This window comes from Agelaius phoeniceus, chromosome 17 (genome assembly GCF_051311805.1).
Source record: "Agelaius phoeniceus isolate bAgePho1 chromosome 17, bAgePho1.hap1, whole genome shotgun sequence".
NCBI lineage: Eukaryota > Metazoa > Chordata > Aves > Passeriformes > Icteridae > Agelaius > Agelaius phoeniceus.
Genome location: NC_135281.1, coordinates 2,233,668 through 2,256,072, shown reverse-complemented (window position 1 = coordinate 2,256,072; position 22,405 = coordinate 2,233,668). Strand labels below are relative to the sequence as shown.

The 22,405-nt window shown below is 42.8% G+C and overlaps 1 protein-coding gene across 1 annotated transcript in view; it reads right to left on the bottom strand.

Annotated features, from left to right (window-relative positions):
* Positions 1-246: 246 nt before the first annotated feature.
* The window catches only part of UQCC1 (ubiquinol-cytochrome c reductase complex assembly factor 1), a 47,190-nt gene continuing 25,031 nt past the window's right edge, over positions 247-22,405 (bottom strand). Inside the window, exons 8-10 of the mRNA XM_054644454.2 lie at positions 6,881-6,958; positions 5,395-5,508; positions 247-2,104 (exon numbers count right to left, since the gene is read on the bottom strand). Of these exons, the coding sequence (XP_054500429.1) occupies positions 1,970-2,104; positions 5,395-5,508; positions 6,881-6,958 (327 nt within the window). The 3' untranslated portion in view covers positions 247-1,969. The remainder of the gene's footprint in view (positions 2,105-5,394; positions 5,509-6,880; positions 6,959-22,405) is intronic.

The following is a 22,405-nucleotide window of genomic DNA, read 5'->3' as shown; positions in this document are numbered from 1 at the left end:
ACATCCAGAGCACAAAGGTGTTCTCCCCTCCAGGCCAGCCCAGGGATTCCAGCAGCTCTCCAGCCTCGATGGTGCCGCGCTCCCAGCCCCTGTTCCCATGGCATGGAGAACATGAGCTCAGGTTTAAATTACACAGCAGGAAAGGGGTTAAAGTTTAAATAACTGTTTTGTATATGAATTAATGTATGTAGTTTTGAGCCAAAATATCTACCATTAATTTTTCCACCTATTTCAGGAGCAGTAAGATACACAAAGTAAAGTTTATTTTGGTACTTGGTATACTTCACTCTCATTAAAAATAAATTAATCAGCAAATTCCTACACAGCTCAGCCTTCTTTTATGTAAATACAAGCCAGCTGTAATGAATTACAAGGTGTTATTATCTCACACACACTGTATAATACTTCACACATAAGAGGTTTCTCTGCTTAGCTCAGCTTTCAACAAAAGCATCTTAAATAAACTGCAAGCAAGTTGTTTGGGCTGTAATGTTTTCACAGAGAAGGGATACACCTCACACAGAGAGAGGGGCTCTTTACATGCCTCATTTTATAACAAGTTAAACTGAGGAAGCTCGTTCTGGAAAAAAAAAAGCCTTTTTTATACACAGAAGGCTCCCTAAAAGATTAAAAAAAAAAAACCCCACAAGTCAGTGTTTGGGAGCCTCTATGCTGCATCCCACTGCTTTCTACACAGGGAAGAGATGGCAAATATTCCCCAACAGAAACACAAAGAAAGCAACTTGAGAAGGAAGAATAGTCACAACCAGGCAAAGTTTCACTTTCACCAGAGTAAGGAGTCACAAATTAAGGATTAAATTTGTAAATTAAGGATTATCACCTTCTATTTTTGCTTAATACTTTTATTAGGAATAACTCCTGATTTTATAGGGCTTATTCTTATCAAAAGGACACATGGCACAGAAAACAAACACACAGCAATTTAACCCAGACTGACATTTATTATTGACTCAGATTTTGGACAGGAGAGAAATAAAAACTCTTTTTGCCACTGACCTGGAAACAGCCTGGTGAACCATCCACCCACACAGAGCACCTCAGCCTCTGCTGATCTCATCAGTGCAGCTCCTGCTCCCCTAATTACTGTATTTGCCTGCACAGCCATACAAAGTTTTCACTGGTGTTGAAGGATCTTGCTAAAACCCCCAGACTGCTGCTGTAGGGGATGGAGGATGGCAGAGTCCTGTCCCAGGGACACAACAGGGATGTTCTTTTCATAAAGGAGTTCCTAGAAGACAATTCTACAAAGAATATGGAAGTATCAGCAAGGCAGACTGAACAACAAGTTCTGGGGCAGCTTTTAGTGCCAGCCCAGCCAGAACTGGGGTTTTAATCTCCCTCAGACAGCCAAAGTCACAGAGGATTGCTGGGGACTGTGCATTATTCTTTGCATTCTCTCACCCTTGTGCAACAAAACGGAGAGTTCCTAAAAGGGATTTTCACAGAAAACCCTTCAGAATGTTAAAGCAATTCTTAACTCCACTAATGCAAAGATGGACCATTCCATCTTGGTATCAGGCATTTAAAATATATACTTAATATCTAAGTATGCAAAGCTCAGATTTACAATTACAACCATTCAGGGAGCAGAGGACACCACTGTGTCTCTGAGTAGCAGCTCTTTAAACAAGGCAAGGGACAGAAATGTCTTTTTGAGAGAACTCTACATCATGGTGAATACCTGGTTTCCTAAAGGCAGAAGGCAGCTCTGTCCACGTCAGCAAGGGCCCCTCAGGTCCATAAAAAGGACAGAGGTTCTTAAAACAATGAGCATTTATTTGCAGGTGAAGATTCGGGAGTACGGCTGTCCAGGAGGCTACCGAGGCACCACGGATGGGAGAGCAAATGAAATGTTTTCCTTCCAACAGCAAACTGTTCTTCCCAACCACACAGCCTCAGCCCAGTCCCATTGCAGCCATGCTTCCCAAGCTGTTCTGGCACGTGGATCTCAGAGTCCTTCATCGTTGTAAACGGGGGACAGGGGCTTGAGGATGCTGCGGGCGTTGCTCTCCACCAGCGGCCGCCAGCTCACCTCGCCCGTGAGCAGCAGATCCTCCCCGCTCAGCGCGTCCAGGTGCTGCACCTGCAAGCACAGCAAGTCACTGCCACCTCCCCATGGCCCAGGCAGCTCCCTCAGCAGCTACACAAACACTTCGTTCCAAAAAAACAACACAACAGGGACATTTCAGCCTACTCTGCCATTTCTGTGAGGTGGACCTAAAACGGTCACTTCCGACTGCGAAGCGTCATGGGAAGGCCAGGATAAGGATCTGCAGATCCTCTGGAGTCACCTGCGTCACTGATGCCTCCTCTGAAGTTTGGCAACAGGGCAAAGAGGAGCCAGCAAAGCTGCCATGAGTCACTTCATCCTCCTGGTGGTTACTGCAGGGAACACTGCCCAGGCCAGAACCCCATGGAGAGCTCCCACCCTGCACACAACCGAGGCTTCAGCTACAGAAAAATGGCCTGAGCAGCAGGGAACACCTGGGGTTCATCACATCAAAGCACATGAGCTGGAAGAGGTGAACATGCAATGAATGCTCATCCTCCCAACAGAAGAATTCCCTGAATGGTTTGGGTTGGAAGGGACCTTAAAACCCATCCAGTGCCACCCCCTGCCATGGTCAGGAACACCTTCCACTGTCCCAGGCTGCTCCAAGCCCTGTCCAGCTTGGCCTTGAACACTTCCAGGGATGGGGCATCCACAACCCCTCTGGGCGAGATAGTTAGGATCTATTGTAATTTCAGGGAGTAATATAAGCAAAATAAAAAAAAAACAAACCCTCTCATCATATAGCAGAGGGTCAGCTGGCTGCCACTGGTCACCCTAGATATGGGAAATGGGGGAAAAAAAAAGTCATTCAAGGATGAGTCAAAGACAATCCCACCACCATTAGCTCAGGAAGGCTGGGAGAGCTGACCAGGGGCACAGTACATGCTGTGCTGTCACCATGTTCTCCTCTGGCACCCACTAACAGCCACTGTTAAAGACAGGATCCACAAGAAACTGGGGACAACCTGGTACACAATGTTATAGAAACAAAGGATAATTGGACAAGGAGTTTCTCAACAGGGGAATGAATGACCCATGGTCACAGAGGGTCACACTGGGAAGCCACCTAAGCACAGTGTCCTGTTCCTGACAGTCACCACCAGCAGCTTCCCCAGGAGGAGTTAAACACAGCACACAATGCTCTCTTCCTTGTTCATTTTCCCTCCCTCTCAGAATCTGTTCATTCACAGATTTTGAGTCTGAAGTGTTGTGGATTTAATAGCCCTGGACAAACTTTTCTTCCATAAATCTTGCCAGTGGCTTTGGAACCCCATGTGCAATTGCAGCATCCCAATCACCTGTGTCAATGCTCTGTCCCCACATTCTTGTGTCCCTGAATGCCTTTCCTTCCTCACCTTTCACATGCCTTCAGGACTTCCCAGAGATGTCTCCCATTTTTTCTCCCATTCTTTTTTTGGGCAGGGGATTCCACTCATTGCTACAAAAGGAGCAGTTTCACTGTCACCCTTAGTGCTCCTCTCTGAGCCTTCTTCAGGTAATGTTTGATCTGTTCTGGTCGTCAGCACCCAAACCAGACACATTGTTCCAGCTCACAATGGTACCAGACATGTAAAACTGGCACCACAGCAGTATTTTATCCTCTATTTCTTCCCTAGTAGTTCTGAGGATTTGTTTTACATTTTTTTAAACACTATGGAGTGCTGAACTGACATTTTTATAATAGAACTCAAAGCCTCATTCCTGTGTGCTAACAGTTCAGAGCTCATTGGTACCTATGTAAAGCTGGGAATGCCTTCCTCAAGTGCACCACTTGTCTGCAGGAATGATCTGTCTGCACAGAACCTGTGCTCATTCCTCCCCAATGTGCCACATTTTCCTGCCTGATCATTCTTTCCTATTCAACTGCTGATTGCTTCAGACCTATCCTTTGCTTGAATATCCAGAAATGCAACAAATTGCCCATGTGGCAAGAAATTATCCCAAATTACATACTTTTTATATGTGCTTGTCCCCAGCAAACTTTCCTACAGCTTCACCACTGAGCATCAGCAACCTTCAGTATTTAAGCCAGTCCCTCCCGAGAACTCTCTGGCATCCCCAAAGTGTCCTCAGTCCCTTAGGAAGCTCAGCCCCTTATTTCTCATTTTCTCAGACACAAACTTACATACTGTCTCTCCATACCTCTATCTGTTCCTGAATATGGTATTGGAAACATTACAGAGAATGATGTTGTGAAAGGTCTGGTCTTCAATTTCCTGTCCAACACCCTCCACTTTTACTCCATAACCTCTCTCACCCCCTTTCTTTGGTGCCCAAATGGATTTTATCCCACCATTTCCTAGAGATCTGGTTCACAAAACTCCTCTGGGCTGAGAGGACAAACACTACTCAGTGCTGCCTCCTCCAGGTTGTAACTGAAAGAATCAGAAATAATTCTGGAAAACAAACCTGTTTGCTTCTTTTCCTCAAAGGTCACCAAGAGACTTTCAAGCTCTATGTGCTATTCCACTATGAGGAGAAGCCCAACTCTGTAACACTGGTAACAATTCTACAACAAATTTGCAGGCTATTTCTGGCACATTTTGTCAAGCCACTCTGTAGCACAGGTCCAGAAATAGCTGAGCAGGACTGCTTTCAATATTCCATTAATTTCTCTGCAGCCATTTGTCATCAAACTGCAGTAATGATCTGTTCTCTCTGGTGCCCAGGGACAGGACCCAGGGCATGGCTGGAGCTGTGCCAGGGAGGCTCAGGCTGGATACCAGGGAAAGGCTCTTCCCCAGAGGGTGCTGGCACTGCCCAGGCTGCCCAGGGAATGGGCACGGCCCCGAGGCTGCCAGAGCTGCAGGAGCTGCCAGGGATGCCCAGGGTGGGGCTGTTGGGGGGTCTGGGCAGGGCCAGGGGTTGGATTGCATGATCCCAGTGGGTCCCTTCCCACTCAGGATGTTCTGTGATTCTATGATTCTTTAATTTATTCTGATAAATATATCAGGATAAATTAAAGAATGCTGCCTCTTGGTACAGATCAAGCACATTTTTGCAGCACTCTCTAAATATGGAAGCCAAGCTCACAGCTCTTATCTTAAACAAATGTAGGCAAATTAGTTTAGACCCTTCAACTCTTATGTGTACACTGACTAACATTATATTTCTTCTAAATAAAGGAAAAAAACCCCTGCCATGGGTGATCCTAGGGGTCCCTCCCAGCTCAGGACATTCCATGACTCTGTAATAAATATCATCCAGTTTTCAGATTTTTCCTTTCTTCTCCTTAAAAATGATCACTGAATATTAGAATCAGGTTTATTGATGAGAATGAGCTCAGGGAAGCAGTGGAAGCTGCCCGTGCAGGGCCGCACCTGTTTGCGCACGTACTCCACGAGCAGCTCCAGGTGCCGAGGGTCCTCACAGTTCCTGTTAAAAAGGTTCCTCCAAAGAGCTGATGCCAGAACACGATCATCACACAGGATTCCCTAAAGGGAAGGACAGAGGGGGATTAAAAACTGCACGTGAAGAAGGTCTGAACACGAGACACCCCCACTGATGTACTTGGCCCCTGGCCACGGCACCTGCCCCAGAGCCCACAGCTGCCGTGGGCTCTGCACATGGAAAGGCAGCAACATCACTCTTTCCCAGAATGGAAAAACAGCCCTGGCCTTAAATTAATTTACAGAGCAGCCTGTAACCAACCAATTTTCTGGCAAGTTAATTTGGAAAAAACCTGGGTCAGGGTATTCCTAATGTCGGAGTTGATAACTGCATTTCTATGTTATGAAATATTTACCATAAAAATGGTGATCTTACAGAGAAGGCAGCACCACCTCATGGGAATGTGTGAAATCTATGACACTTTAAAAGAAAAATTAAAGGATATTTAATCCAACGTTGCAGAACTGTAGTCTGGAGTTTGCTGTTTTTCTTTGCTTTTTTACTTTTCATTCTAAATGAGAGAGAAACCCTGCTCATCAAGAACTATCTAGATTTTTCCAGTTAAATCAAATTTTAGCTTTGGTTTATACAAGAACCACATCCATTAATGTTTTTTGTCCAAATTCTCTTGCACTTTTATTGTCTTTTTAGATTATGTAGTGCTGTCACCACAGGCTCATAACTCCTGTCCTCTGCTGACACATTTACCAAAGGCAAATGACTTTAAAATATTCAGTTAAAAATTTTAAAAAGTCAACATTTGTCTTTGATCAAAGCAAACATTTTGTTTCCAAAAAGACTGTCAACAAAGCACAAGCAGACACATCCTGGTTATACTTCAAACTAGATTAAACCTTGCATGTGTAACACTGTCCACAATTCTATGAGGTTACATTTACAATATAATAATAAGCAAATCACTGTGCAAAAAAACCAATATCATGATGTGAATAAGAGCATCTGAAGAGCAACACTCACAAGAGCAAAAAACCCAATGTAATTGTATTTTCCTCTTGAAGGTCCTGCAGACACTTGTGCAGAGTGGTGCTTTTGCCTCCCTGTCTTATTAGATACTGCCTGTAAATATTCTTGCATAGACTCCCTATAAATACTCTATAAATCCTCTCTTTGCTTTCAAAGTACAGCTGAGTACAGCAGTATTCAGACAGAGGAAATGACTTAGTGGTGGCCACTAAGGGATGGTGAAACAGCAGAAAGAACACCCTACCTTCCACACCCCTGGTTTAAATCCATATGCCCTGTGCAGTTTTCTTCTAAGAACTTTCATTCAAGGCTGCTTCCCTAATGTAATATTTCTCAAAAAAAATAGGCAGTGAATGTTTGCCCCACCTGGACTATTCTGTGTTCAGGAATTAGATGGTCTACTTGTACATTCCCTGGAAACAGCTTTCTTACCTCATCATATCCAAACAGAGCTGCATAGAAATTTTCTGCCATCCTTTTCAAGTCTTCTTTTAGAACAGTAGAATTAATCTGAAAAACAAACCAGAAAACCATCAGTAGAGGCTTTAAGGAAGAGATGAGGAGAAAATATTCCCAGTTTCACTGTGAGTGGACAAAGAGCCACCAGTGCCCCAGCCCACCTGAGTGAGATTTGGCTGCAAGCAGGAGTCAGTCCCTCTGGAACCCCCCTGACACAGCTGAGCTTGGTGTTACCCAGCTCACAACTGGCAGGAGCATCCCAGCCAACAGCTCTGCCACCAGCTGCAGGAGGGGAGAGAAAATGCTGCTGGGGGAGTGTGAAGCACAGTCCAAGAGCATGGAGACCCCTCTGTAGTCAACTATTGAGCAGCTATTCCAGACCTTCATTCATTCATCCATAGAAACTCAAAGGTTTTTCAATGTTTTTTTTTTTTTTTTTTTGTCCCCAAAGCACAGACTGCAGGGATGGATGTGCTACTACAGTGGAAGTACAGGAATGCTAAAGACAGAGACGCCACCCTGCCACTGCTCCTCCTGCACTGTTCAGACTCTCAGCCAGCAAGAACATGAATTCTGCCTCCCCAGCATCTCTAGCAGCTCAGACTCATAAGTTTTTGACTATGATTAAACTTCTTTCAGAGTCTGTGATGACACAGCAACTTCCCCCATGCTCTGTGTGACTCAGTCCAAGTTCCACACTGACCTTTAACTAAATTTAGTAATTGCTTCAGTGTTTGCTGGGTTGGCCTAAGCCACCCATTGATGTGAGAACTGACCCCATGTGAGCTTAAAATGGGACTGGACCAACTGCTGGGTGCAGAGGGATGGCTGAAATGCCTCCTGTGCATCTCCCTCACCCACACTGCCTGTCCCTCTTGCCTCTGCTCTTTACCTCTGCCAACAAAGTGATGCAGTTCCTCTCCCAAGGGCCCAGCTACACTTTGGTAAAGCTTCTTCTTTGTACTGACTCCCATGAGGGATCCAAGAGACACAAGGCATTTCTCTTCTACAGCTCTCACATGCTCCAGAAGTACAGAAGACAAGGCCAATAAGCCCTGCACACCAGCAGGACACTCAGGTGTGACACTGCACTTTGCAGAGACAGGATTCACACACAAGAGACACCAGCCCAGCACATCCACCACACTGGGAACCCCTTGTCCTGAATTCTCTCTCAGTATCTTTGTGAGTATTCACCTTGACAATTACACAACAGCTTTTCTATCAAAATATGAGTTAGTTTCTGTCAAGTGAACAAATTTCCAGTTCATATACTCTTCCCTTAAACCACTGTCTTTTTTCATCTGTTGGTTTTTATAGCAATGCACATAGTGCAAACACAAGGAAAATTCCTTTTATGTCAGTTACTCATATTTTTCCATTAATATAAACTATTAAAATTCATGCAGATATTTTATAGGCTATCAAGATTTGGAGACTGGTTATTACTGAATGTTTAAAAAAAGAACTAAACATAAGAAATCAGAGGGTTAAATGATGACTGCAACTTCTGTAATGACTTAATTAAATTTTTATTGAGTACATAAACTATGATGTCATTTCTACCCAACCATGCTCAAACCTTCTGTGCATGTCAGAGATCGTGGTTTTTCTCAATAGAACATACTTCTAAATAAGCTGCACTTCTACAGCTCTAATAAGGGGGAGCAGGTCTCATGTAACACACTCAATAAATTATCCTTCCATTTTAAACAAACAAATTCCATGAGTTATTATATATTTGCCACGCACTTTTTATGACATAATAAAAATGTTACCTCAAGGATTACTTAACACATACTACAAATGTTACAGCAGGCAACTGCAAGGGGCAAAGAAAACAAATAGTCCCATTACAGAGACAAGTCCTGGACTATACATCCCTGGGGAAGCAGCTTTCCCTACTAAAACCAAAGAGCAGCAGCTTTAGGTTAGCAAGAAACAGACTGATGAAGGAGATAAGCAAGTTAAACAAACATGGCAATAAATACATCTTAAAAGACAGTTTCAGATAAAAAATCTGAGTTTGGGGATGGAGCTGTATCTTATGCAATGAAATGATAGTTAAAGAAATATTGCAGTTTCTGAAGAATACAACTGGCATCAGTCAAGTACAAACACTGAAGGGAAAAAAAATCCTTCTTTATAAATCAAGAAAAATGAGCACATCCAAAGCAGTGTTTGCTGGAATTGCTTCCTCTTTCAAAGCTTGTACAAGTTCTTGCCACTGGCAAGTTTCAGGATCTGGTTGGTTGTGATTCTGCTGACTCTTCCACGGTTTGTTATTAAGAAGAAAAACTGCTAGAGAATTCCAAGTGAGTAATTGCTAATAACAAGGAAAAAATCAGTAACATCTGGAGCTCTTCTTGGGACTTTGCCCCTTTGCCTTCCTTGGAGCAGCCCAGTGCAGAGCTGTCACTGGACAGATTTATGGGCTGAGTGACACAGGACTGTGTTAGTTCAAAACAAGGAACCCATTTTTGGTACACATCTCACCTTTACAAGACCTCTGAAACAAGGAAATGTACAGCTAACATTATCTCCCTGCTACAGGTCACAACTGTTCTCTGTGGGCCTTCCTCTGGGAGCCTTTCTGTTCTGCCTGTGGGACAACTGCAGCAAGCAGCTGCTGGATTTTCCATGTCACAGCGAAGAAACCATCTTCAGCCTCAGGGAATTCATGTGCATCATCCAACAGCCACGTGCTGAGGGTGACTCTGCAGCTCAGTCTCACAGAAGGTTTTGTATTCTAAGAAGATTTTTAGGGAAGTAAGAGCACAGTGCTCTCTTGCACTGCTGGCACATAGCAAAAGACCTAACACATGGCCATGGTGTTCAAAGTGAATGCTGCTCTGGAATTAGTCCACGTCAGTGTCCTCTGAAGGACCAAGAGCTTCCTCTGGAAATCAATCTCCTCCTCCTCCTCCCCACTTGCTTTGGCTCACAGTGCAGAGTAGGATCAGTGTGCACAGACTGGAAGGTAACAAATGACAGGGCAAGAGGAACAGCCTCAAGTTGTACCAGGAGAGGTTTAGATTGGACATGAAGGAAAAGAAACAACAGAAAGACTTTTAAAACACTGGCACAGGCTGCCCAGGGCAGTGGTGGAGTCATCATCCCTGGTTCAAAAATCGTGTGGATGTGGCAGTTGAGGACATGGTTTGATGGTGAACATGGAGGTGCTGTTACACTGACTGATGGGGACTGGATGATCTGGATGGTGTTCCCCAATCTTAACAATTCTGTGGGCTCTGATGTGCTCTGCCTGCTCAGAGGTGCAGCCCATCCCCTCAGAGCAGGACAGGGCATCCCTGGCAGTGTCACTGCACACCTGTGTCCTGCCAGCACTGCCCCAGCTGGGATGGCCATGGGCTGCACTGCCTTGAGCACTGCAACAGGAGTTTCTTTCTGCTTCAGCTTTTGCCCAGCATGTGTTGCACCCTTAAGCTACTTTAACACATTAATCCTTCCATAGACTATAAAGCCAGAAGGGGCACTTCTAACTGCCTTGTACAAGCACTAGTCATTGAATTCCAGGCAGCAATTCCTCTCTTTAGGCTGTAAGTTATGCTTGAACTAGACTTTTTTATGAAGAGATTTCAGCCAGAAGAAATGATTAGATCATAGAACCTGACCCTCTGCATATCACAGACCATTACATTTCACCGAGTTCCCCCTGCCCTAAGCTCACTAAGTTGTGTTTGGCTAAAGCATATCACCCTCACAGTTGAACATGTGTATCTCATTTCATATTTGAATTTTCTGGCTTGGGTTTCCACCCCCTCATTCTCGTTATACCAATCCTGCTAGAATAAATAGCCTCTTCTGTACAATGTGTTTGCTCCTGTACCTGTACAGGATGCATGTGCCAGCAGAGTCATCTCTTCAAACCAGGACTGGGCTCTTCCAGGTGTCACACCACACCAGCAGCACCCTCCTGGAGTGGTCAAAGTTGCAACAGCAAAGCAGTGGTTTATGCTGATACAGTACAAATTAATCCATCCCTTGTGCAAAACAAGTTCCACAGGTCTGAGTACACTCATCTTGTCATGGCTGAGTCCACTCTGGGGGCTTCTGCAGCCCCACTGCCATAAACATCAGCCACTCTCACTGACACTTCTGACTGCTGGAGCAGGAATATCAACAAAAGTTCCTGAAGGAGATACAGGACTGAACTTCCATGGTAAAAAATGCCACTCCACAAATATTTAGGTTTTTTAATGCCCCCTCTCTCAAGCTGGAATAGGACAGAATTACTTGTAATATGGTTTATGTTATTTATAAATAATATATAAGCACTCGCAGTTATATATGGGCTTTTTGAGTGTTTGCTCAAAATACTGTGTTAAAACACACATGACATTAAATGGGCAAACACAGCCCTTTAATTTCATCCTGTAACATCACTACTGCTTGCAGGACAGTAATTTCAACATGACTGAGACTGTAGCTAGAATCAAAAAGATTAAATTAATAAAAAAGATTAGGAAGAGTCCTGTAGCAAGGGGCCATAACAGCCAGTTCCTTCAGGCACATACTTGTGAAATGACAAAGGTATTAAAGAAATTATTTTTCCAATCTTCAATTTTTGAGCCTTTTATTAACTGCTCTGCTACTTTGTCTGCAAAGCAGATCACTGCTTGTAATTAGCCACAGCTTGAGTCCCGTATGTTTTAAATATTAACTCTTCTGACAAATTCTCTATTTTTTAATTAGAAGTAATTTTGTAATACACCTCCATAATCATTAACTTCAGAGAACAATCTTTAAAGCCTTCTTCAATATTCAGTGATAACCTAGCACAATATTCTTTTAACCTAGACAAAAGGTAAATGTTGGGTTGTAGCAGAACCAGCTCCTGCCAAAATCTTCAATCCATAAAATACACCATGTTAATGGAAAAAGTTGTGCGTGCTCTACCTTCACAACAATTGTGCAATCATCAATAAGTTATACAACATTACCTACATCTTTCAGCAAAAGCAGATGCTCACCCCTACCTTTCTGCTACCCAGAAAATGAAGTTTGTTCCCATCTTGCAGTTTATTAATTTGGAAGCTCTGCCATGGTAACAGTTACAGATGCAGAGCAGATCACAGTACAATCTGATCTGCATTCAATGGCTTACTCCAAATTCCTGCTTCCCTGCAGAACGTGGCTGGCAGAGTTCACTGATAACTTCTCAAGAGAAGGATCAGGGAGAAGAGGTCAAATTGCTGTGCTCTGTCAAGTTGTGCTGATTCTCTGTAAGGTGAGCAGCTGTCAAGGGATTTTCTTGTAATGCCTCTTGAAAAACCTAGTTGCTAAAAGCCTAAAGCTAACCAATGTGTTTCTGAACACACCAGAATCAGGAATTCAGCCTGATAAACTGATAAGGGCTATTTCAGAACCAAGTTTGAAAGAAGCACCTGGAGAGACAGCAGCAAAGGCAGATAAATCATTAAGCACTCATTAACCATGAGCACTCACAGAGTTCCTGTAAAGCTCCAGCTCCTCACTGAGTCAAACCTCAGGGCCTGTCAGGAAGTGTCACACACCAGGAACACTGACCAGACCAAGGGGCCACCTACCAGGGTATCCTGCCTTCAACAGCAACCAGAATCCCTGAGAAAAGGCCAAACCCTAGAAAAGCTGATATATACTCCCTCCAAGGATTCTCCCAACTAATTTCAGCTAAGGATACTTCCCAACTTTTGCTATTTGTTTAGAGAGTAACCTCCAGAAGGTCTCCATGTCCAGCAGCTTGTGCAGGGAACTTTCTGCACTCACCATGTGCTTCAGCAAGAAGCACCCTGGTCTGCTACCCCCAAGGAGATCAATCTCCTCCTGTGGGCCCCCTGAAACTGGCTCCTGCTGGCTGCATCTGCTGGCCCAGTCTTTCCACAGGATCAGGCAGTGAATTGCTCCATCACCTTCTCAGAGCACTCAGGATTCTGAGGGTCAGAGAACGATCCCAGACTGGTTTGGGTTGGAAGAAGGGACCTTCAAGCCCATCCATTTCCACCCCTTACCATGGGCAGGGACACCTTCCACCAGACCAGGTTGCTCCAAGCCCTGTCCACCCTGGCCTTGGACACTCCCAGTCCATCATATTCCAGATGTGATCCACCCATAGAGAAAGGCTTCTGAAAACTTAATAAAAGTCAAGAACAACGAAATTCCAGGCATCATAAAGTGCTAAACTAAATTAAACATCTTAGCTAACATTACCAGGGCTGCAGAGACAGGAAAGGTGACATCCATTCTGAAAAGTCTTTCAGCAGAAACAGGTAAGTACAAATTAGTAGAAAATACAGTAGATGAAAATAAAAATCACAGTTAATTATGACCAGTAATATTCAATGCTGATAAAGGTACTTGTAGTAGGTGTTTAAAAAAAACTCCATAAAACCTATTTAACAACATGCACACATTTGGCAGCTACAGTTTTGAAATGGATCTTTAAGAGAAAAAAATTAAGTTGAACAATTCAATAGTGAAGAAAAAGATACATAAATTTTAGGAATTATTATGAAAGGAATATAAACCAAAAGAGGAACCCTATTCTGCATAAATCCATAATGTACTGCATATAAAATGGTGTGCATAATTGTTAGCTTTTGATCTCTGAACAAATCTAAAAGTAGTAGAAAACACACAGAAAAGACCATGATGACACATAGGAGCAAACACTCAGGAAACTTTTCAGGATGAAATGAGGAAGAAGAGATGATGGAGAGGCAAAGTCACAACTGGTATCAAGCAGATAAACAAGGAATTATTGTCCACTGTTTCTCATTAAAAAAGATGTAGAAAAGAATCTAATGAAATGATGAAATAATATTTTAAAATATAGGTGTTTTCTCATGCAACGCATTTAAGTGGCAGGAGTCACTGCCACAGGGCATTAAAGAGCAAAAATGATGGAAGAGGTAACAAAGAGCTGCACATTCCTGGAGGATTCCTGTCAGTGATCCCCGTGCAGCTCTCAGGTTACTCCTTAGTGAATGCCAGGAGAATGTACCAGAAGGAACTGACCCACAGTTCTGTTTCTTATCCTTTATCCCAAATATCTCTGGTCATTGGCAGCCACAGCACACACTGGATCTTCATCTGACAGCAGCAGGAGCTCTGAACATGCTCAGCTTTGTCCCTTTTTTGCTGACCTTTGCAGATATTGCTGGTATCTCTCCTCTCTGGGTCTCTGTCCTTTCCTGCCCTGACTTCCAGCAGATCAGGCACAGCTCATTAGATGATCCTGGACACCAGACATCAGATCACTTTGCTGACTTGGCAGGAATTTCACCTGAAAAGTGCTAGTGCTATTAAAAAACCCTGCTCCCTTAGCATAGCCTTTAACACCCTCATGGGAAGAGGCTACATTTTATGTAGCAATATGAGCAAGAATGATCCCGCTCATACCAAACAGGTCATCCTCCCCTAGGGGAAAAATAGTTAAGAACACAAAAAACCATTTTTTCTCCAGAATTTGGGACCAGGACAAGCTTCTGTTGGAGGGGAACAGCAAGGCACCCATCTCCTCTCCTAAAAAAACTGTCCAAAAAATGTTTGTTTCATTTCAAATGGAGTGACAATTGCTAGAGTCCATACAATTAGTCAGCAATTAACCAGCCTAATTCTTACTGCTACAACCTTCATCCAGTGACAGAGGCCAGGACAAAGGCAAATACTCACAATTACTATCACCTTTTCAAATTCATTTCTGTATGCCTGGCAGACTGGCTGATTTGTGTTTGCTCCATCAGCCTCCCCACTCTCTCCTGGCAGGGCCCTGCTCGTACGTGACCTGTTTGACATTCTCCCATCAGTTCCACATTTGGGTAAAATTCTAATTTGAAGTCACATTGCTTTCACCTTCTACCAATATTCTGCACCTTCTGGTTTCAATCATAAGCTGAGAAAAACCTGATTTCCCCAAGCATTCCTCCTCCCCAGGGCTTCAAACACACACAGGCCACAGAACAGTTAACAGTTAAATATTTTCTTGCCAATATTTTAAGAGTGCAGAAGGTTCCAAATTGCTGGTAAAATAAACAATGCCAGACTGTGAAAACTCCTGCCTGCCATATACTCTGATGTTAACAAGAGTTTCTTTATTACTGTAACCTTTCAGAAGAGAACAAAAATTATTTCTCTACCCTAGTTCTGCCCTCAAGTAAAAGGCAAAGGAGGAAAGCGAACCATGAAAAGGCTGCATGGTAAGAGATTGTGAGTTTTCCATCTTACTTCTGCATTTCATTCAGATTCGATGCTGCTGTGAATAAATAAACTTCCAGAAGATCCTAAAAACATGGGCAAGGATTTTTCCTTACACAGTTTCCTGAATAACACGGATTAAACCTATATATGGGTTATCTTCCCTCCTACAAGGACATAATAAAACAGGAAATACAAAGAGGTAAATTTAGGATGCTCTCAAGGAGACACATTATTTTTAAGCTCTTGGTACCTGGCTTTGTCCTCTGAGGCTTTAGTCCTGTATTTCTACCAATTACAGGGGCTCTGACACTTCCCCACTTTTAAAAAATGAAGTCTTCAAACAGCCCCTCCAAACAGAATTGCTGGTACTCAGCATCAATGAGACAAGTGACTCCAAAGCTCAGGGGACACCCCCTAAAACCCCTGCTCACCCACAGGCCTGCCTTCTGCTCCCTGCCAGATCCTTCTGCATGCCCAAGCCCTGTGAAAACCCTCTCAGACCAGGGTTGTTCATTTTACATTACAGACCAAGACAGCAGTGACCCCATCTCCCATCCATGACAGCCCAGCCATAAAATCGTCCCTTTTGTGTGCATTTACTCTCCTGGCCTCAAGGCCCCCTGACTAACTTGAAAATCAACATGATGAACACTTTGCTACCAACTAAGAGAGATCTCCATGATTAGATATGCTGGTATTTTAAGCTTTGGCATTATTTCCTGACCTTTGAATGAAATAAAAACATTCAAGCTCTTACGGAAGTGTAATCGGAATTAACTAATTAATAGAGACAAAGCAAGTGCTGTGTAAGACCAGGAAGAGAAGAGGAAGACTGAGGACAGAAAAAGGAATAGAATCCATTGAGATTCCCAGAATGGAAAACAGAAAAGCACCTCAGTATCCCTAGGCTGTACAGAAGTTTCCTATGCTGTTGCTTTAGTAGGGTTGTAAAAGAAACCAGAGGAGTCAGCAAGTGTGGAAGCAGGCACTGGGATTGCTGCAGGGATTGCACTTGCACTTCCTGATCATTATCTTTTCTTCTCCTGTGGGAGCAAATAGCAAAGGCAGTCAAAAAAAAAATAAAAAAGTTTCAAAGAGCTGCCAGTTCTGTAAATGGATAAAACGGGTCAGAGAACTCAGAAAATGGAAGCAAAAAATAAACAAAGCTCCAGCAATAAAATACAAGACTCACTCCTGAAGTGGAAGAAGATATCAGTGACTTTCTATCTGCAGAGAAAAGCACAAGCAACAATGTGATTAAAATGTATGGGAACAGCAGAGAAGCTCTCAATGGTTTGTTTGGCTCGATTTAGAACAGACTCTGGTCTTGGCATTATTTCTGTTTTTATGGAGGAGCTTGAAAGCACATTCTGGGGGAAGAACTTTCCCTATATAACAGACACAGAGTAATATAACACTGAAAAATACATAATTCTGAAGAAAAGGTATCTCTAGAAAAGGTGCCACAAGGCAGCTTCCAGTGTAATTCCTGCAGGCACTCAAGCAAGGCACAGAACATGCCAACAATCACCTTACAGTAACAGGATCCAACACATCTGGGAAATTTAAATTGATTTTTTTTGTGTCAGAATTGATTTTTTTATGCCAGAAAACTGGGGCAGGCCATCTGAAGAGAAACCAAGCATTTATTATACCTTGATTTCAATACCAGCTATCCTCAGCATGGCCCAAACATTCCACCAAGGTGTGCTGGTTCCACAGATGCTGTCTCTAGAACAACTACATAACAAACAACTTGAGAAAGAGATCCATATTTCAAAGCTCCACGTGCTGGTAAAGCTACATTTGCATCATTACAGTTTGTTCCAGACAGCATCACAGCTGAGATAATTCAAGGTAACATTCCATGCACATGCACTATCCTAGATATTTAAGTTATTAAGATTTCCAGAATCAAATTTACTGAATTTCCTCTGGAAAAGTACCTACTATTATTCATCCATGAAATGACAAAGTACTGGAAACTTAAGTGTGAACTTTCAAGCTCTTTGAGAAAAGATCAAGGGTTGATTAACTTTTTTTGGTGATGTTCTTGAAACAGTAACTTCAGGTAAAACTAATTGTACAATGTCTGGTATCCTATTTTAAGAAAGCCACAAAAACTATACAGAACAATTTTCTATCTCACTACTTTGGCAGGGATTTAGTTTCATTGTTGTTTTTAAAGGGAACTAGAAACTGGTGAAATTTTATATATTCCAACTGGTCATCAAAAATCGTAACATTTTTCTCCTTAAAATGTCCTAGTAAAGCATTTCAAAATATACATAGATAATTTAAAACTCAAACTTCTCTTCTTTAGTTTTATAGGTATTTAAAAACCTTTTTCAACTGTACTGAACACTATCCTCTGTCTCCTATCCCAGTCCATTTCCTCAGATAAAATCAATACCTTCTCTGCAATGTTTTGCTTCAGTACATTCCCTTCATCCCAACTCCCCGTTCCAGCCCCAAAATACTGCACCCACTTTCCTCCTGCCCCATTCTCTCTCAAAAATGTAGTTTCACTCCTGTGCATCCAAAACTGACTCCATGACTCCCCATCAGATTTTAGAGGCAGGCCTGGAGAGGACCCCTGGACATCCCAGGGCAGCAGCTTCCCACTTCAATTCATACAAAGATCAAGTTCTATTTCAAATTTGTATCCATTTTACACCCTGTCCTCTCATCCTCTAAAGCCATTCTACAACTTGCTAGTCTCACCCTGACCATGCCTTCTCAGTCTTTAGTCACAAGGCTCAAACTTTTTGTTCTCCACAGTAAGAATAACCTAAACAGAATTAAACTGAGTTTAGGAAATTCTGTAGCTCCTGTAAGGGAAATAAGCATTTTTAATCAACTGAAATTTTCTAATTATGAAAAGACAGAAAATAGTGCTCAAGTTCCCAGAGCCAATTTCAGCTCTCAGTTACATGTATTGATTCTGATGCTGTTACTTCAGATGTACATGAGTGTAATTGAGAGCAAATTATGGGTCACTGGGTATAAACAGCTCCAGCTAAAAGTGTAACAAAGGCTGTATTGTGCTACACACAGCAGAGCCAATAAACGAATTCAAAAGACACCTAGATGTGTTCCTGGAAAAAAAAGGGGGTAGGAGTCTAAATGGTCTGGTGGGAAAACAGGAAAGTGAGATTATGACAAATTAAAACAGATTTGGCACACTGGGCTGGACAGCCCCTCCTAGTCCTATCTCTTTTAGAACATTTATTTATTATAAAATGAATGGGTGGCTTTTAGAACATTTATTAATTATAAAATGGATTGTCATTTTGCACTGAAAACAACTTTAATTTATTTCAGCAGCAGAATGCCACCACCACAAACATGACCAAGGCAGGTAAAGTGAGCCTGCAACCAGTTACAAGTATTGGAATAAAGCCTGGTGGATCTTCCTGAGACACCACAGGATTTGCACCCAAAAGTATTAGTGGGGGGTGCTTGGAGGAGGGAGAAGGAGTGTGGAGGTTTTTTTGGGTTGGGACTTTTTGAGTGGTTGAAAGTCTGTTATTTATTTATTTAACCCTCATATCTCCTGTCCTGTTATCAGCTGAAATCCTGTTCCAGGGAATACCTACATGTCCTTCCTATCAACTCTGCAGCTTCATCTAAGGGTATTAAAACACACTTAAACTTTTATCACAACTTTTAAATCCACCCTGTTACTAAAGCACAATACTGATATCAACCAGGTTAATTCTCAGGTGGCTCCAGAACTCCCTTAGGGAGAAAACAGCAGCAATGTCCAGTCCTGAGAGAATTCCCTTTGCAAACTGATGAGGCAGCTGCCAGCTTGCACAGTGTAAATCTATTCCCTGCAAGCCACGAGGTGGAGATCTCTGGCAAAGCAGGATCCAAAGGAAGTCTTTTACCCAGCCTAATGTTACTATTAACACTTGGAGCCATTGCATCAAGCCAATTTTTCTGTTTGTTTTTAAAGTTTGATAGAAATGTCACTAGTGGAAAAATTAAGTAAAGAGCACTGGTTAGCCACAGAACTGGACACACCTGGCTGCAAACCCACCAAAAGAGACTGACTTCATTAGTACTAGGGACAGCAGAGTAAAATTTATATCTGAAATATGCCTGCACCAGTAGAATTTGCTGAGGCCACAGACTCTCTGTGTGTTTTTACAGCTGTGTCAAGTTTGGGTTTCTGACTCTTGCCGACATTCAGGAGTGCTGAAGGAGCTCAGGCTAACAGGTCCCAAAACTTTGTAGCAGAGATTTAGATCTCAGCAGTTTTAACAACCAGGTTTTGAAATAATACAAACTCAATTTGGAGCTGGAGCTGATGTAAATTTGCAGTTCAAATGCTTTACATTCTACCCCTTTTGGCTCCAATGAACCAGTTAAGAGCAGATGGCACATTTCAATAAACCATCAGCATCACCTCAGGAATACAGTGTCCATTTTCTGCATCAAGTGCCAGCATTGTTGCTAGACTGGAAGCAAGCTAAAGAACTGCAACTTTGTATGTCAGCAAGTTAAACTAATTGCATCCAGGCAGCAATTCCACCCAGATGCTCTGTCACTTGTACCACAATACAGGAATCAGAGTTAAATCTTTACCTCTGATACACTGCATGAGAGAAAAGGCAAAGAATGTAATTTCCTAACCTTCTAGGATCTATGCAAATGAAAATTTAGTTCTCTGAATGTAGTCAGTAAAGTTTCTTTTCACTTATCTTATTTCTGAGAAAGACTCAGATTCTGAAATTTAAGAGCATCAACACAGGAACATTAGTGTCATCTTCTTTTTATCTACTATTGTTGATGTGTTTGACCACCTTCTTTTGGAGGCAGAATATTTACTGATTGCAGGACTACATTACTTGAAAATAGATTGCTGGTATACATATCCTTCCATCAGGTCACAAACCCTCTGTCATTACCTCAGCTTCAGTTTAAAAAAATCATTAGGGATAAAGAGGTCAAGATGAATAAAAAGCATGTAGCACTTGGGAAACTGCCTTTTATTGGTCACTCAAAACTCCTTGCAATTGCCAAAGGTGAGAAGTGAGAAAGATTTCAGTCAGGGTACAGCTCTGTGAAGGGAAGGAAGGTGAGTGGAGAAGAGTGAACAAGCATGGAAAAAACAGGAACTGCCTGTGCAGGGGCATGAGTGAAGTGGGATATGAAGCCAGAATCACTGGCAAAGACAAAGGAAAATGAAGCAGTGACAAGGAGCAAGGGAACTGGTAACATCTTCAAACATCAGGGCAGAGATAATTTTCATCTAACATACAGTAAATATTACCAGAAGAGACCAAAAAGTTTATTCATCTCAACAAAATCCCAGAACTTTTGGGTCATCCCATTCCACCTCCTGCCATGGCAGGGACACCTTCCACTGTCCCAGGGTGCTCCAAGCTCCATCCAGCCTGGCCTTGGAAACTTCCAGGGATCCAGGGGCAGCCACAGCTGCTCTGGGCACCTGTGCCAGGGCCTGCCCACCCTGACAGGGAAGAACTCCTTCCACATGTCTGACCTAAATTTCCTCCCTTTCATTGTGAAGCCATCCCCCCCTTGTCCTGTCACTGCAGTTCCTGAGGAAGGGTCCCCCTCTGGCTTCCCTGGAGCCCCTTCAGACTCTGGACAGTGCTTGGAGGTCTCCACACAACCTTCCCTCCTCCAGCCTCAACAGCCCCAACCTTCCCAGCCCATCTCCATAGGGGACTGACTACAAATAATGACTGAAAGATCGGGAATAAATAAAAGATTAAAAAACCAAACCAAACCAAACCACTGCAGATAACGAAAGCCCTCCCCAAGACTACAGTGAAGAGAACATTCCTGATTTCCAAATTTACCCCCCAGGAGAGTCCACTCTGCTTTCTCACCCCCCCTCAGTGCCTGCTCAGGAGTTCACTTCTCACCCAAGGAGGCTCATTAAACCAAGGGGCCCCTGTGCAGCTCAGCTGTACTAAATACACCCAGGTGTAACTGCCTTGCAGATTAATCCCTGAAATGTGCAGCTTCTTCCTCTGAGCATCTGCTATGGCCACGTAAAGGCTGTGTTAGCACCAGGCCACAGTCTGGTGACTTACAGGAATCACAGCAGGGCAAGCTAAGCACACTGGAGATTCCACTGCAGGGTCATTCCTACAAGGACTGCACAATTTAAATCCAAGGGTGAACTGACCACATGCCTAACTTGACAAGGCAGGGAATAAATGGCATTTCTGCAACTTCAGAGCTCCTTGCAGTTGCATCACACAGCAACCATGCTGCTGCAAAATGCATGTATAAACACTTCAGGGTACAGACTGGATAAAAAGATAAAGACACTGATAGGTTTTTTTATACTTCAAGGAATTTTGTGGAGAAATGGGATAGTTTAGTTTGCATAAATGGAAACCCTGTGCATCCGTTTAAAAATAACTGACTGCAAACACTATTTTTTCCCCTAAAGTTTACTGTAAAGCTCTCAATGCAGGCCTAACCTGCAGCATTCTTCACTTTGGAGCCCTGCATGGCTTGGAAGGGCAGCAAACAGCCAGCTCTGCTCCTCTTTTCTGACTGCTGCTTCCTACCCTGCACAGAAATCTACAAGCCAGCACTTTGTTCATATAAGACAAAATTAGGGACAAAAGAAACAGACAAATAATTTTCTTTTCCAAAGGTCATTTTCTCCATGGAATCAGACAGATACTTTCAGGTGCTTTGGAAGGCGACATGTTTGACTGGAGTTTGTTTTGGGTTTGGGGGAATTTTTTTGCTTTTCAAGAAGAAGAACCTTAAATTTACACCCAGAGTAAAGATCTGAGCTGTGTATAGCTCCTAGAGAAAGCAGAATGAACCAGAGATATGATATGGAAGGCATTGGATAAGGACAAAAAATGCAGAAGCTCTTTCATTCAGTCTTTTTCTCCAGTACATCTGATTTTTTAGGCTCACTCACACTGCCCCACCAGAAAGAGGAGATTCCCACACTGGAATTTATCTAAGCACATTAACATAGCAAAAAATCCTCAGATATACGAATTTAAATTTAATTCAAAGAAGATTAACAGGATGTCTTGTCTTTAAGAGCAATGTGCAACAAAGTAAAGCTACAGAAGTCCCAACAACTAGGAACAAATCCTACTGCTAAAGGAATAACTGAAGTTATACCAGAACCAACACCTTCTAAAACCACATACAAAATAGAGAATCAGAGAGAAACTTCTTGAATTTCTAATGTGATTGCATCCCAAATCCTAACTCACTGGTTAATTCCCTTGTCTGGCACCACCAGGAACATCCTGGCAGCTTCTCCAATAGAACTGACAGCTA